General features: G+C 41.5%; 1 protein-coding gene across 1 annotated transcript in view; it reads right to left on the bottom strand.

Moving 5' to 3' along the window:
* The window catches only part of trpv2.S (transient receptor potential cation channel, subfamily V, member 2 S homeolog), a 57,778-nt gene extending 45,796 nt beyond the window's left edge, over positions 1-11,982 (bottom strand). The window contains exons 1-2 of the mRNA XM_018248812.2: positions 11,364-11,982; positions 2,349-2,654 (exon numbers count right to left, since the gene is read on the bottom strand). Coding sequence (XP_018104301.1) covers positions 2,349-2,569 — 221 coding nt within the window. The 5' untranslated portion in view covers positions 2,570-2,654; positions 11,364-11,982. The remainder of the gene's footprint in view (positions 1-2,348; positions 2,655-11,363) is intronic.
* Between the last annotated feature and the right edge of the window lie 5,402 nt (positions 11,983-17,384).

Raw genomic sequence — 17,384 nt, 5'->3', positions numbered from 1 at the left:
TCTGACAATTCCTATCCACAGCAGTAAACGAAGGGAGAATTTCACTGCATACAGTCAGGTTTCTTATAAAAACGATACACATTTTTTAATTAAATTACATTGGAGATAGGTTTCTTTTTCATTAAAGAAAGTAAAAATGGGATTTTATTTTTTTTGCCTTTACATGCCCTTTAAACACTGGGATTCAGTGATACACCTAGAAATCTGTAGCAGTGTGGGAAGATTCAGTCTTCGCTTTATAATTGTGGGAACAGGGCTGGAACTAGGGGCAGGCAGAGTAGGCACCTGCCTAGGGCACAATCATGGGGGCACACTTTTTAGGGGAATTTTATTCTTTTTTTTTAAACCCTGGTTTGCTTGGCCTTTAATCGTTTTTCAGTTTTATAAACTGCCTGTTCCAACCCCCTCTTGCCCGTGATTCGTACTGCTGGCAGAAGCACTCATCACCTCCTTCTTGGAAGCTGCTGCCACAGGTACATATTTGGGGGAAATATCTTGGCTGCTGCTGCTTGCACAGGTAAACAGATGATATGGAGCAATATTATGGATTTTGGCTGCTGTTGGCACAGGTACATATTTGGGGACAATATGATAGTCTTTTGGCTGCTGTTGGCACAGGTACATATTTGGGGACAATATGATAGTCTTTTGGCTGCTGTTGGCACAGATCTATATTTGGGGGCAATATGATGGATTTTAGGCTCCTGCTGGCACAAGTACATATTTGAGGGTAATATTGGGGATTTTTGGCTGCTGCTGGCACAGGTACAAATTGGGGGCAATATGAGGAATTGGCTGCTGGTGGCTCAGGTATATGGGGTAATATGGTGGCTGCTGGCACAAGTACACAGATGTTTGGGGCAATATGATGGATGTTTGCCTTCTGCAGACACAGGTACAAATTAGGGGCAATATGATGGATTTTTTTTTGGCTGCTGCTGGCAACAATTACATCGTTACACTCTCACTGGTCATTGTTAAAGCTGTTTAAAGCACCGATCTCATGGATTCTTTCTCTAGCTATTGCTGCCTGGGAATATTCCACTGCTATATTTGTCAAAACAGAAAAAACATGTGACGCTTAACATTTAATATATTTTCTCTGCTGTTGCAAAAGGCTTCCAAGCAGAAATCATTTGTCCTGGCTTTGACATTGGGTTTAATGACTGACCATGACAGGAACACTGATTTTACTGCTTTTTCTTTGTGACTTTTGTTACATCAGATGCTGAAATTCTACAGGTCAGGGACTGATTTATTAATGCTATACAAGGACCGGGTCGTATGTTCAGTATCAGGCACCCGAGGCCAGCTCCTGCAGTTAAATAGACTGGTTTGCTTAGAAATGCATTGGGATCTCCAACCTTTTGAACCCGTGAGCAACATTCAGAAGTAAAAGGGGTTGAGGAGCAACGCAAGCATGAAAAATGTTCTTGAGGTGCCAAATAAGTGCTGTGATTGGCCATTTGGTAGCCAATATGTTGATTGTCAACCTACATTGAGGCTCTGTTTGGCAGTGCTCCTGGTTTTTATACAAACAAAACTTGCCTCCAAGCCAGGAATTCAAAAATAAGCTCCTGCTTTGAGGCCACTGGGAGCAACATCCAAGGGGTTGGAGAGCAACATGTTGCTCACGAGCTACTGGTTGGGGATCACTGCATTAGAACAACACCGGCTGTGCCTGCAGCTACAGTATAGACTGACATATATTTAAAAGCTCTATAACATGGGGTGTCTAGCGTGTGACCCTTCAGGTTTTAAATTATAACTCCTGCCATTCCTGCTTAACCAAGAATGAAAGTCGAGGTTCACAAAAGGAGGGTCTCAGGTTAGATGTAAAAGCAAATACTGTAATTGGCAATATATCTTTTTGGCTGGATGTCTGAGAAAGAAGTACAATTAGTCTTGTATTACTGATGGGATCATATTCCCTTTTTTCTATTTTTTTTTTTTGTTGGTATGCTTGTCTCAGGAAACAAATACAAAAGAAAATCTGTATAGGGAAGAACATCAAAGGTTACAAAAGGAAATAATGAAGAAAAGGCCGGGTCAGTTTCAGCCAAAGTTCTAGAAAATACACCAGGGATGGGACAAATACGCAGCTGCCTATGATGTTGTGGTTTTCCTTCATTATGGTAGAGTTCACCTGCAACATACAGGAATGAGCAGGCTAGGTGGGAGAAACAGTCTAATTAAAAGGAGAAAATATATGTAAAAAACAAATATTTAATATTAATAAAGCCCCATATTGCGAAAGAAGAAAATATCGTCTATATATATCAAGCACATGGGTAACAATGTAAGGATGATGAACATGGAAAGGTGCATAAAAGTCAGCATTTACTTACTTTCCATTACCGGTCACGTTTGGCAAGAAGTTCGCGTTGATCCCAATGATGGGTGAGTAATCGGCACTTTCTTTCTGAATTGCTGAGTCCATTGGAGGCTTCTTCTCTTTCTTTCCATCGCTGTTCTTTTCTGCCTTGTCAAACGCCGCCTGGGTATCCTCATCGTGGAATTCTAAATTCAGTCTGCCGTTTGGGGGAGCATCTGAATCTGCACCCGACATGGTGGCTGCCGGCAGAGTTTCTGTGGTTCAGTTTGTGTGACGAGTATCCAGGTAGTTAAACATCTGCTGATACCTAGAGCACAAGCTAAGCATATATTTGTGTAAGAGCAGACAGAAGAATGTCACACACAAATAATTCTCTCTTTGCTTACACAACCTGAAAGATGTTTTTTTATCCTCCCTTAAATTCAAATATACTCGAAATTCGTCTGGGGGGTTATTTAATAAAAAAATCGAATATCTCGGACTAATTTTACCAACTCGAAAACTCGAATTTAAATCGAATTCAACCAAACTCAATGCCTCAGGAAGGCTACAAACAACAACAAATTGGTCACTGCACCTCTCCCATTGACTTATACAGTAATTCGGCAGATTTTAGGTGGCAACTATTCAAATTCTAATTCTTTGGGCCAGAGTATGATAAATCTCGAAAATCGAATGAGAATTTTTTTAAAAAACTCGAATCGAGTTTGGATAATTCCTTAGTCGAATTTGACAGTTTTGACCATAAAAAAATGAAAGAATTCAAATTCTAATTTTCAATTTGACCCTTAATAAACCTGCCCCTATGCATTTGTTCCTTTAAGGGCAAGGCACACGCTCAGATTCGGGGAGATTAGTCACCCAGCGACAAATCTCCACTTTTTCGGGGTGACTAATCTCCCCGAACTGCTTCCCTCAGGCTAGAATCTAAATCGCGGACAGGATGGCACTCGGATCGCTTCTTTTTCCGAAGGCACACAAAGTTTCCTCATGAGGCAACTTCAGGCGACTTTGGAAAACGAAGTGCTCCAAGTGCCATCCCGCCGGCAATTTACATTCTAGCCGGCGGGAGGCAGTTCAGGGAGATTAGTCGCCCCGAAGAAGTGGAGATTTATTGCCGGGCGACTAATCTCCCCGAATCTGAGCATGTGCCCTGACCCTTAAAGTGGACCATAACCCAAATACAGAATGAAAGTAATAATCTTCGAACGCTTTTGTATTTTGCATTAATTAGCTATTTTTAATGGCTTCTGAGCTTTAGACTTCGATTTTAGACAGATGATACTAGGCGGTGTTTCAGAGCTGCTCTAGGGTTAACTGACTATGTAGACAGTCATTTAAAATAATCTTTTGCTTTGTACTAGATCAGGGCTGCCCAACTTAAATCCAAAATATCTTTATCCTCAATTAAGGGAAATTAACTTTAAGACGAATGAAGACTTTTGAATCTTGAATTTGGGCAACACAGTCCAAGATGAATCAGTTACAAGGCCTGGTGCGTGTAAGTAAAATGATTACCGTATATACTCGAGTATAAGCCGAGTTTTTCAGCCCCCAAAATATGCTGAAAAACTCTACCTCGGCTTATACTCGGGTCAAGCGCAAAAACGGTCGCCGGCGCCTAAGAATAGTCGCCGGCGTCCAAGAATAGTCGCCGGCATCCAAGAATAGTCTGACTCCTGCCTTCCTCTTGCTTCCCCATTAGTGATGTTCTGCACCTCAGTAGTGCCACCTATTGGTACAATTTGGAGCACCAGTTATAAGGCAGTTACAGCCTCACTAAGGGGCAAATTCACTAAACGGCGAAACGCCTAACGCTAGCGTGAATGCGCCAGCGTAGCGCATTTTCGTTAATTCGCCGATTCACTAACGGACACTGGCGTAACTTCGCTAGTGTTACTTCGCACCCTTACGTCTGGCGAATTTGCGTAACGGATGTAACTACGCAAATTCACTAACGAGCAAATTATTCTGAACGCTACCTTTTACGCCAGACTTTCTTCGCCACCTCAGACCAGGCGAAGTGCAATAGAGTAGTTAGGGATTGCTTCAAAAAAAATTAAAAATGTTTCAAAGTCCCAAAAAACGCTGGCGTTTTTTCATTTTTTATGGGTGATAGGCTGAAAAAGATTGAAAATTTTTTTGGGGCTACTTTGTAACCTGCTGTCTGCCTCTTCCTCCTCTCACTTTCCTTGCACTAATACATTTTCTCCTTCTTTCTTTATAAAGATGTAGAAGAGGTTTTAGAAGGGATTGATAGAGAACCAGAGAGAGGGATGCCCACATTATACGGAGGGTGTAAGTATTTCATTCTGTGACATTTATTTTATTATCATAATCTTATAACTGTAGCACTGTCTACTCCATCTGTGTATAGACTGTCCCCGGTGTTTTATTCCCATTTACTAATATACACCGTTTCCCTTCTTATTGCAGTTCTTGCATTTATGGGGTTCAACATCTTCTCGTTCATCTACTGTTTTTGCGTCCAACCACTGGTGCTCTGTAATGCCCGACGCATGGGTGAAGAAAGCGACGTCAGCAGCGACGAAAGCGAAAGTGGAGGTGGTGACGGTGGAAGTGGTGACAGTGGAAGTGGTGACGGTGGAAGTGGTGACGGTGGAAGTAGTGACAGTGGAAGTGGTGACGGTGGAAGTGGTGACGGTGGAAGTAGTGACAGTGGAAGTAGTGACAGTGGAAGTGGTGACAGTGGAAGTAGTGACGGTGGAAGTGGTGACAGTGGAAGTGGTGACGGTGGAAGTGGTGACGGTGGAAGTGGTGACAGTGGAAGTGGTGACGGTGGAAGTGGTGACGGTGGAAGTGGTGACAGTGGAAGTAGTGACAGTGGAAGTGGTGACAGTGGAAGTAGTGACAGTGGAAGTGGTGACGGTGGAAGTGGTGACGGTGGAAGTGGTGACAGTGGAAGTAGTGAAAGTGGAAGTGGTGACAGTGGAAGTGGTGACAGTGGAAGTAGTGACGGTGGAAGTAGTGACGGTGGAAGTGGTGACAGTGGAAGTAGTGACAGTGGAAGTAGTGACGGTGGAAGTGGTGACGGTGGAAGTGGTGACGGTGGAAGTGGTGACGGTGGAAGTAGTGACGGTGGAAGTGGTGACGGTGGAAGTGGTGACGGTGAAAGTAGTGATGGTGGAAGTGGTGACGGTGGAAGTGGTGACAGTGGAAGTGGTGACGGTGGAAGTAGTGATGGTGGAAGTGGTGACGGTGGAAGTGGTGACAGTGGAAGTAGTGACGGTGGAAGTGGTGACGGTGGAAGTGGTGACGGTGGAAGTGGTGACGGTGAAAGTAGTGATGGTGGAAGTGGTGACGGTGGAAGTGGTGACGGTGGAAGTGGTGACGGTGGAAGTGGTGACAGTGGAAGTAGTGACAGTGGAAGTAGTGACAGTGGAAGTGGTGACAGTGGAAGTAGTGACGGTGGAAGTGGTGACAGTGGAAGTGGTGACGGTGGAAGTGGTGACGGTGGAAGTGGTGACAGTGGAAGTGGTGACGGTGGAAGTGGTGACGGTGGAAGTGGTGACAGTGGAAGTAGTGACAGTGGAAGTGGTGACAGTGGAAGTAGTGACAGTGGAAGTGGTGACGGTGGAAGTGGTGACGGTGGAAGTGGTGACAGTGGAAGTAGTGAAAGTGGAAGTGGTGACAGTGGAAGTGGTGACAGTGGAAGTAGTGACGGTGGAAGTAGTGACGGTGGAAGTGGTGACAGTGGAAGTAGTGACAGTGGAAGTAGTGACAGTGGAAGTAGTGACGGTGGAAGTGGTGACGGTGGAAGTGGTGACAGTGGAAGTAGTGACGGTGGAAGTGGTGACGGTGGAAGTGGTGACGGTGAAAGTAGTGATGGTGGAAGTGGTGACGGTGGAAGTGGTGACAGTGGAAGTGGTGACGGTGGAAGTAGTGACGGTGGAAGTGGTGACAGTGGAAGTGGTGACAGTGGAAGTAGTGACAGTGGAAGTAGTGACGGTGGAAGTGGTGACAGTGGAGGTGGAGACCAGGGGAGTGATGTATAAACATTTAGGTAAGCTCTGCCTCCCAAAAGAAACACTGCTATATTTAACTATTTCTGGAAAGAGGTCTCGTAGCCCCTCGCTTAAGAGAAATGTCACCCTCTTCACCTACTGTAACTTTGTACTCAACGGTGTTGTTTCTATCACATCACATGATAAGATCAATAGTTTGAGGTACACTGCGCCACTCCACTGCACAATTACCACAAAATGATATAATATAATAGAATATAGAATATATAATACAGTGAGCATTAAGCAGCCAGTTAAGTTCCTCAGTGAGAATTAATAAGGAAAGCATTTCAAAGGGTGGAAAGGCAATGTATACACAGCAGCAGTCTTTATCATTGGCCTTGTTAGTGTATTCATTTTTAATGTTAGTATACAAGCTAGAGTTCTAGGAGGAATACATCAGTAATGCCCAGTGTATTAACAGCACTTTTATATTTTCAGAAACATTCCCTACAATAAAATGCAGATTAACTGCAAATCCAGTGAGATATGCCAGAAGTCACCGAAGACCAAAGAAAGGAAGATGCTAAAAGTCTAGAGAGCCCAAGCTACATCAAAGAAAAGCAAACATTTTTTTCACCTTTCAAGAAATGGTCTATTGCCATTGATACCCATAGTATAAGGTTAAATAGTTAAATAGTTAAATTGGGTTGAAAAAAGACAAAGTCCATCAAGTTCAACCCCTCCAAATGAAAACCCAGCCCCATACACACACCCCTCCCTACTTTTAATTAAATTCTATATACCCATATCTATACTAACTATAGAGTTTAGTATCACAATAGCCTTTGTATTATGTCTGTCCAAGAAATCATCCAAGCCATTCTTAAAAATCATCCATCCATTTTGGAGTCAGGAAGGAATTTTCCCCCCTGTGAGGCGAATTTTCAGCAGTATCAGAGGGGTTTTTGGCCTTCCTCTGGATCAACTAGAAATTAGGGTGGAATTCTAGAAATTAGAATATTATAATTAAAGAATTAGAAAAGACAAATGTTTCAATATATTTGTCAAAAAATAAAAAAAGATTGTACTGAGATACGGTGTCATTATTTCAATGGACTAATGAGAAGATCTGGGGATAAAGACAATGAGATAGATAATTGGAAATCGGTGGCATGGTGGCACTGTGCCAGTGACATGGGGGATATCAGGGTAGACACATAGCAGGCAGCATCACACAGTATTGATCTTGCCCACCCATGTGTGTGTGCGATTGCCTGAACGTGCACATGATCTGTGATGTCCACAATAACAGAGGGGAGAGAGAGAGAGGCAGAGGGGAGTGAACATAGACTAGGGATAAGCAGAAGACCCTTTAACAGGTACCTGCCCAGCACCCTCCCTATTGTTGCACCATGGGCAGGTGCCCTGGCTAAGATCAGCACAATTGCAATGTGGCGACTGATGCAGGCCACTATGAGAACCCTAAAGCCAACGCTTGGTTCAGTGGTAGCTAGGGTTGCCACCTTTTGTGAAAAATGTTACTGGCCGGTGGGGGGGGGCGGGAACAAAAGGAGAGGTCTGCGATGCTAAGGGGAGGGGCCACATAGCGTGCCACAAAAGGGCAGAGCAACACGTGGATGGCCAGAAGGCTGACAAAAAAAAACGGTAAGTCTGATGAAATGGGGCCGGGCCAAGGGCTTTTTTTTTAGGGTATTACAAATTACCGGCAACTACATTGGGGGGACTCTTATTTCCCCTCCTCTTCTGTATCAAGCTAATTTCACAATTTATTTCCCACCCTCTCCTTGCTCTATTTTCATACCTCTTAATCCAGCGACTCCATGTCTACTTCCATCCCATCTTATCCATCCTCTTCTTGCTTACTTTTATTCCAACCAAACGCTACCTCTCTTCATACTACACCCTCCCCTTACCTACTTACACCCTGCTGTACCCTACCTCTCTTTGTGCTCTTTACACCCAGTTTTACCCACTTCCACCTTCCTTACTTCCACTGCACCTTACCCACACCTTCCTTGCCTATGTCTGCCCCATCTTACTTTACCTCTCCTAGTTGTACTTCCATCTCACTTTATCTATCTTTTTCTTGCCTGCTTCCTCCCACACCTCATTAACACTTTTTTTGTTCCACTTTCTCCTCTACCATACCCTCCCTCTCCCTGCCTATTTCCTCCTCACCTTCTAACTCTCCTTGTTATACTTCCACCTCACCTTATCCTTCTTCTTCTTGTCTACTTCCTTCCTCACCTTACCAACCATCTTTCTTGTTCCACTTCCACCTCTACCATACCAACCCTCTCCTTGTCTACTTCTACTCACTCTTTGCCATACTTACACTCCCACCTTACCATCCTCTCCTTACCTAGTTCCACACCAATTTCTACCTCTCCTTGTTGTACTTTTACCTCACCTTATCCTTCTTCTTCTTGTCTACTCCCTCCCCCACCCTGCCAACCCTCTTTTTGTTCCACTTCCACCTCTACCTTACACACCCTCTCCTTGTTTACTTTTACCCCCTCTTTGCCCTAATACAATATGATGTCTGTTTCCTTGACCTCACCTACCCCCTTCACCATATTCCTTGCTCCAAACCAAAGAAGAGCCAGATTCATTGTCCCCAACCCTATGTAATGGAGGTGTAGCTCAGCATGCGTGCTGCAATGTCACAGGGCTGTGCTGAAATACAATACTTTAAATTATTTTAAACTTCCTAGTTTTATAATGTCTTCTCGCATTATTCCACATTTGCTGACCAAAACTTATTGCTGATTGTTTACCATGGACATGTTCAAGTGTACAATTTACCTATCTTGTAAATTAACCCTATAGCCTGTATGTGGACAGGCAGGTTGCTGAGGGCGGAGGGGGACAGTGAAGAACAACTTGATTATTTCAGAAAAAGTACTGACTATTTAATTGATTATAGTTAATCACGTTTCTTTTTTCCATGACATGAAACTTTTGTTACTATTTTGTTTGGATGATAGTTGCCCTTTAATGTTGCTGGTTTTCTTTATGCTTCAATGTATTGCTCAGGGCTGGTGAATGTAGAACAGCAGACATAGTCACGTCTCCCCAAAGATGGCTTCTGCCGCATACCTGGCAGCAAGTCAATTATTTTGGAAATGACAGAAAACTGTGGTGGCGCAGTGTTTAGCATTTACAGTACTGGGGTATCGGTTTGATTCCTGCCAGGGCAATGTCTGCAAGGAGTCTGTATATTCTCTCCCTTCCAAAACATACCGAAAGGTTATTGGTCTCAAATAAAATTACTCAGTGAATGACGAATAAAAGCTGTAAAGTGCTGCAGAATATGTTGGCACTATATAAATAAAGTATAACAATAACTGTCATAACTGGGCAACCCCTTTCTGCCTAACTGGCAGATTTGCCCCATTTTTTTTAAATCTCACATGAGAACTGACAGCAGTGGCAGACCCATTAGAGATCAGTATTTTCTCTATGTTCCTCAATAATAAAAAAAAACAATTATTAATGGTATTACAAGCACATTACTAAATACCCAGCAAATACCATTTTCCATCGGAAATTTCTTCTGCCTAATAACCAAAAATGGAAAACAGAGGAAGCAGAATCTCCCACAATCTTTCCAGGATTTGGAACAGAATCCTTGGTTTTCCATAGACCGAGCAAATAGGAATCCTCTGTGACAAGCCTGCAATTCTCTGCTCCAGCCAAACTCCAAGCATCTCCCTTGACCCTTGCAACATCTTTTTCATAAACAAAAGTTTGATGTAAATATGTGCATTTCTAAGCCCCTAGAATCATGTGCTTTAAATTGATTGAAACCCAAAAAAATAACATTGAGCTTTATGAAATAGAATGCAGCTTTCCTGTATACACCCATTGAACATTTTCAGAAGCTCAAAAGTAACCTGGAAATCGAATTGCTTTTAAAAGCACTGCATCTTCTGCACTGCTGGTTCTGTCCTTTAAAATGATGTAGCTTTGTTCTGTATATCAACTGACTTCTTTTGTCAATACCACCAGGACAGAGAATAGAAAGGGACAGACAGATACTGCTTTTAACAGTTATATTTATTAATAATTTTTAATAATTTAATTATGACTTGCTTAAAATAACAATTTCATTAATCAGCCAAAGTTATATTTTATTTATTTTTATATTTTTGGTTTCCATTTTACCTTTAATGGATCTTCTCACTACCAGTGCCCCGTTTTCAGCAAACACACAGAATTTATTTGTGCAGGGGAACAGCTTTATAGCCCAATTTACAATATAATCATATTGTAAATTGGGCTATAAAGCTGTTCCCCTGCACAAATAAATAGTAATTCGGGCTTAGAGCAGGGGCCACACCCTACTGTGCAGATGTACAAGTCAGTAGCAATGATGGTGCCTCCAACTTCTGCTCCTTTCTAACACGGAGGTGCGAAGAACCAGCTGAGTAGATGGAGCACAATCATGTTACAGGGCTCCATCTGGATAAGAACAATTTAGGGTGGGTAACAGAGAGGGCTAAAGTAACAGAAATAAAATATTCACTTGGAATTTATACTGCTGTGTGTTTTAGCAAGTTTTAAGAACTCTAAGTTCAAGAGATGCAATGAGGGTATCACATTCCCTTTCAACGGCAATGAACAGTATTAATTATATTTCCCATAGGGTGTGAAAGGTTAGAAAGTGCAGGGATAGTACTAGTTACAGGAGTTAGAGGATCCAAAAAGGAGTTCTGGTCTGTATTTGAGCAGTATAGAGAGACATAAGCAAATAGTACTCACCATAAAGCTGCAGAAGACAATGGGGCTATATTAGTAATCGTAATAATACATCAGTCATCTCCAGAAAGGGTCTGGAAGCCCACCAGAACCTAAAATGATCCTCACCAACCAAATGTATCTGCTTAAACCGACTAGAGGCAAAAAATATCCTAGACCCTTTTCCTGACAGATCCCTATTAGTGCTCATTATGTTGCAAAACTTTGCATTGGTCTTAGAAACTAAGTTGATCTGGCTGAAATCAAAGAAGGGGAGAAAAAAAAGAGACTTCACTTACCGGATCAAGTGATAGGAAGAAAAGGCAAACAAATCCTCACAACCCCAAGGAAAGTGACTGTGTGATGAGGTTACATGGAGATGCACTGCAGTAATGGTGAGGCACCTCTCTGAATTCCACTGCCTAAAAATCCCATCTAGAAGTCTTTGAATGCCATTGGATGGGCAGACTGCCTTTAAAAGTCACGTTGCAAGAGTAGGTCTGCTTAACCCTTTGTGCTGAGGAGAAGAGTGAAGGACAGATGAGTTTGATGGGGCACAATAACAGCATTTCTCCTTCATCTTTCTATGCCCAATGATGTTGTAGGTCTCTGCTTGTCTTTCTGTCCTCAGTAAATCTGTCCTTCTTATTCTTCTGTGTCACTCCAGAGGCAACTAGCACAACAGCCAAATGTCTTCAGTGTATTCTCTCTTTCAGCTCCTCTGCTTCTACCTCCCTTCTTCTTTTTTTCACTTGAAACCCCTTCATTTGGCTCTCACAAGCTCTGCCTTTCTTCCCTCTCTCTGTTGCTCCATTGTACTTTTGTGCCTTTTCTCTGGGCTGCTTTTCATTTCTCCAGTGAAACTAATTGCAATGCAGGTCTATTGCTTTCACATACACAGACTCACACACAGAATCATCACATATCTCAACAGCCCAGTCATTTCTGAAAGCCTATCTCCTGTGCATCTTTACCTCTCATTGGTGTCTACAGCCTTTGCAAAGGAAGCATCAGCCACAATTAGCCTTTTGTGTGAAAAGATATGATGTTCTTTTGCTTGCTAAACTATTCATAGCGAAGAGATGGGAGTGAACCGAGTCTCAAGCACAGACCTTACACAATGAGGAATTACCCCACAGTCACTACTGAACTGATCTCTGATGCAAACGTATGAGTTTCTTGATACAGTATTTCCGTATAAAAGCTAAGGATAGAAAGAGTGCAGAACCTCGACCTATAATAAAGACATTATTTAAAAAACAAAACTTTAATTCAATTAATAGCCAACCTCTGATGGGCACTTTATACATTTCCAATGGCTGCAAACAAGCTATGATGGCTGCACAATACTTTAAAGATACAATGCACACGTTAAGTCTAAATACAGGTTCTAAATCAGCACTTTGCAATCATATAAATGTATAGTAAAGTTACAGTAAGGGTTTTCAAATAACTGTGTACTATTGTTAATTGTCATATGTCCAGCCAACACAGAAAACAGCAGAATAAAACACATGGTCTATATCCCCAGGTATAAAGGCAGAAGCAGTAGATTTGCCTCTGTTGAAGGTATAATGATAGAAAGAGTAGAATTCTAGAGGCCTCAGCACATATCCCTGAAGATGATGTGCACTTACACTGTATTGTCCATACACAATACAAACAGTTGGCAAGGGGAGTTCCATTGGAAAATTTCCATGGTATAAAAAGACCAGGCCAAATGTTGTAGTTTCTCAGGTTTAACCCCTTTAAGTTCATGATCTGCCACAGGTTGTGCTGTTAATGGCTAGTCATAGTTTCTGTGTAAAAGACTTCACTACACCTGAGTCCTACACTCAGTGCCTTCTATGCAATTTCCCCTGGTCCCCTAACACAAGATAACAGCTGCCTGGTAGATCTAAGAACAACACTCAATAGTAAAAACCCATGTCCCACTGAGACACATTCAGTTACATTGAGAAGGAAAAACCAGCAGCCTGCCAGAAAGCATTTCTCTCCTAAAGTGCAGGCACAAGTCACATGGCCAGGGGCAGCTGGGAAATTGACAAAATGTCTAGCCCCATGTCAGATTTCAAAATTGAATATAAAAAAATCTGTTTGCTCTTTTGAGAAATGGATTTCAGTACAGAATTCTGCTGGAGTAGCACTATTAACTGATGTGTTTTGAAAAAAACACGTTTTCTGATAACAGGATCCCTTTAATAAAGACAAGAGAGTTAATATAATACCCTACACATGAGCCCACTGTAAGATGAATGCTCTATATCTTCTCAAATGTCTGGGGGAAAATGTTAAAACAAAAAAAGTTAGGACTTTTGCAGCCAATTCCGCTTAAAAAAGGAAAAGTTGCCAGCGTTTTTTACACTTTTATGCAATTTTTAGCAGACAGGATATGATGTAAGTGACATAGGATTGAGGAGGATGTAACTTCATTTTAGCAGTTCGTCTGGTCTGAGGTGTCGAGTACCAACCTTTTACCAGAGCGAAAAGTTGCTTGGCGATAGAATGCAAACAAATGCTATTGACGGTCTCTTTCGCTAGCGAATTGTCGTCTTCGCCTGTTAGTGAATTGGCGATGTCCCTGCGGATTGGATTTCTATCGAATTTTCCCTAACTTCGCCCTTTAGTGAATCTGCCCGTAAGAAGGAGGGAGAGGCTTGCTGAGACTTGATGAAGTCAAAATGTGTCCTCATTTAGGGACATAGTGGTGGTCAACAGACGTGAGCAAACAAACTGATGCTGATAGATCAAAAGATATTGCTATATAGAGCTATATAGAGTATCTACTACATTATTACAATATGTTTGGAACTGGTCTAGAATTGGAAAATCATGTCACTGGAAGAGAAGCCCTTTTTCGTCATCCACACTGGACAGAAAACAGAAACTAAATGTATTTATGCCCAGGCAGTGTTCCAGAGTTGGGTCCCATTGTTGTTCTATCACTAGTAATAGAGTGCTGCATTCTAGAGAGGCTACTAACAGTCTCAACTAGGCCATAGCAACCAAATTCAGGAGCAATTAAAAGACTTAGCTGCTTTAGAATAAGAATAAGAATGTACTTCCCTTTAAAGGATATTAAAATGTTGCCTGTTACAAGAGTGTCCGTTGCCAGAAATCACATCTAATTTTAGGCCGCATGTCTTCAACATTTATTCCAGGATTTCTTAAATCTCTTATGCCGACAAGTTGTGTAACTGCCGACAGAACAAGATGCCAGTTTCAGAGATTAAGCCCATTAACTGGATGATAATGACTGGGCTTAAGGGAAGGGTTCAGTGCATATTCTCTAACTTTCTCTGAAACGGTCCTATTCTGGAAAATTATCAGGTGTCTTGATAAGTCAATGGTGATTTTTTTCTTCTTTTACAACTAGTGTTTTAATTTATTTTCAGTTATTTTCCAAAAATGTAGCAGAATTCAAGACCAAGGCACTGCCTTGCTTGGGGGATGGGGACACAGAAACTCGAAAAAGGGCCAAGCACAGCATAAGAATTAATCCTGCCCGACTGCAGTCCTGTGATTAGATGTTGTGTGACTGTGTGTGTATATAAATATATATATAGATACATACAAGAGTCCTCTGCACATATATATCTACTGTATATAAGCTGATGCGTCCCGCCAAGGCAGTGTCCATGCATCAGTCCTAACTAAGTGAAAAAAGGTTATTTTCTTTGGGAGGAGAAAGACCATACCTGCTTTTCTCTTTATTTGCCATGACCTCTTCCAAAGAAACATTCAGCATTATGGGCTTTTAAGTAATCTGTAGGACTAGTGGGGTGGGGGTTGGGAGAGCAAGCATTAAAGGGAAAGCCACTTTCCTATTTAGAATATACAAAAAACAAAAATGCAGCTCATCCATGTGTTGCCATTAAAATCAGTCTGGTGCATGGGTGTGTGGCTTATATCATATACTGAACTAAACTAATTATCCCAGCACTCTCATTATACAACTTAACTGATGACATCACTACTCACCGTTCATAAGGATATAATTTACAAGATATTCATGGCTTTTGTGTATTATATAATATACAAAATCCATGAATATCTTGTAAAGTATATCCTTATAAACGGTGAGTTCTGATGTCATCATTTATAAACGGTGAATTCTGATGTCATTTCTGTCACATGACTCACTGAAATTTGTGTATTATAATAAATAAAGTACCCCCAGTTGCAAAATATGAGGATATTAGAAGTCACCTCGGAGTTCCATGACCTGTATAAAAACACTCGGCCTTCGGCCTCGTACTTTTATATGGTCATGAAACTCCTCGGTTACTTATAATATCCTTATAATAAAACAAGAGGGGGTACTTTATTCACTATATATATATATATATATATATATATATATATATACAGTATACACAGTAAATAAACCACAAAAGGTATCACACTCATTGGGGTACAAATAAGTGATTTATTGAAAAAATCCAACATTTTGAGCACAGAGCACAGGAAAGTGATATGTATGGCAGACTCTGTCCTTGTGTTTGTTACTAGTAAGCAGCCGGTTATCAGCAGCCGCCATCGGGGAGGCAGAAAGATGAGAATTGATGCAGTGATGTGCAAATGAGCAGCTCTGGAAAAAGAAACAGGGTGCCAGATCACATGAACTAGACGTGACAGTACCACATTGCATAGTCACAGCCATATTCTCATCTATTATTCTTTTTATACAAGAGCTCACTTCTACTTCATCCTGAGCAGAGCGGCTGCACCATTGAGGTGCAAGTTATCGGGGTGCCAAAAAGCTGCTCCAGGTAACTTTCAGAGCTGAATTATGGAAATTCCTGCGGGGAACCAATTTCTAAGACCCGGACCCGCATATTTACCGACTTTGAACTGATACCCGACCCCAAACATCATATGTAAAACCCTACTTCATATAAACAAACCATTTTCATAATAATATACTTTTTTAGTAGTATTTGCCATTGTGTAATCCTAAATAGAAAACTGCCATTTTAAGAAGTATGGGCCTCCCCCTGGGATCGTACGATTCACTGTGCACACAAACAAACCATACATGTTGGGTCACATGAGCCAATTAACAGTTAGAGTTGTGTCTTTTGCTTCCACACTTCTTCCTGTTACAGTTAGAGCTGCAGTATTTCTGGTCAGGTGATCTCTTCCTGTTACAGTTAGAGCTGCAGTATTTCTGGTCAGGTGATCTCTTCCTGTTACAGTTAGAGCTGCAGTATTTCTGGTCAGGTGATCTCTTCCTGTTACAGTTAGAGCTGCAGTATTTCTGGTCAGGTGATCTCTTCCTGTTACAGTTAGAGCTGCAGTATTTCTGGTCAGGTGATCTCTTCCTGTTACAGTTAGAGCTGCAGTATTTCTGGTCAGGTGATCTCTTCCTTTTACAGTTAGAGCTGTAGTATTTCTGGTCAGGTGATCTCTGAGGCAGCAACAGACCATCACTACATGGTGGTTCAAGGCAAGAGATGGAAAAGGTCAATATTTATTCTAGTTAAATATTGCTTAAATATTCATTTTTTGAGTATATTTTCCTTTTACTAGGGAAATTAAGCCCTAACAACCCGACAATACTCCAAGCTGGCAGCTACATCACAAAAAAGTAAATAGTTTTAAAAAAAAATATATAAAAATATAAACTGCTAATTTTCTTAAAATACCGATCTCTACAGCAGTTTATTTTAAGGCAGAGACGTAACTACTGGGGGTGCAATTGAAATTTTAGTACACGTTCATCTATTGGTGTTAGTGGCCCTTTAAAGTAAAGCTAACAAGAACTTCATGTATTGTTCCCTACGGAGCAATACACAGAAACAAGTGCCAGCGAGACATTAGCTGCAGAGTAGAGATTAATTTAATGGGTATTTGGCCTAAGGGGAACCAGCTTGGCTCTAACTGGCAGTAAATGTAAAATAAGGAACTATAAGTTGGAATTGCATTGATAATGATATAAATACAGATATTTACATATAACCTGCAAAATGCTGTTTATTTCTGTGAAACTGACAATGACAAATAGGATTTAGATTTTTTTTGATTAGAGGAAATTGCCTCTGGAGACCTACTATACTGATACTACTGTGAGGTGCAATCGGCATGAGTTTCAGATACTGCTCAGACATCAGGAAAGCGCTTGTATCCAACTCCCATCACATCAGTGAAAAAGACCCAATTTAAATGTCATCGGGTGCATCTGACATGCAGATAATTGCTTATGGTCAGTGATCAATGCCAGCCGACAGTGCTAGCCTCTAGGGGGCACTTACCAGCCATTTGTAATGTCAGTCATAAAGCAATGCTGTCTCTCTCTTCCAGCCGGCGGCAGTAGCACT

The sequence above is a fragment of the Xenopus laevis genome, chromosome 2S (genome assembly GCF_017654675.1).
Source record: "Xenopus laevis strain J_2021 chromosome 2S, Xenopus_laevis_v10.1, whole genome shotgun sequence".
NCBI classification, from domain to species: domain Eukaryota; kingdom Metazoa; phylum Chordata; class Amphibia; order Anura; family Pipidae; genus Xenopus; species Xenopus laevis.
The sequence above is the reverse complement of the archived record's forward strand: the minus strand, read 5'-3'. Positions and strand labels throughout refer to the sequence as shown.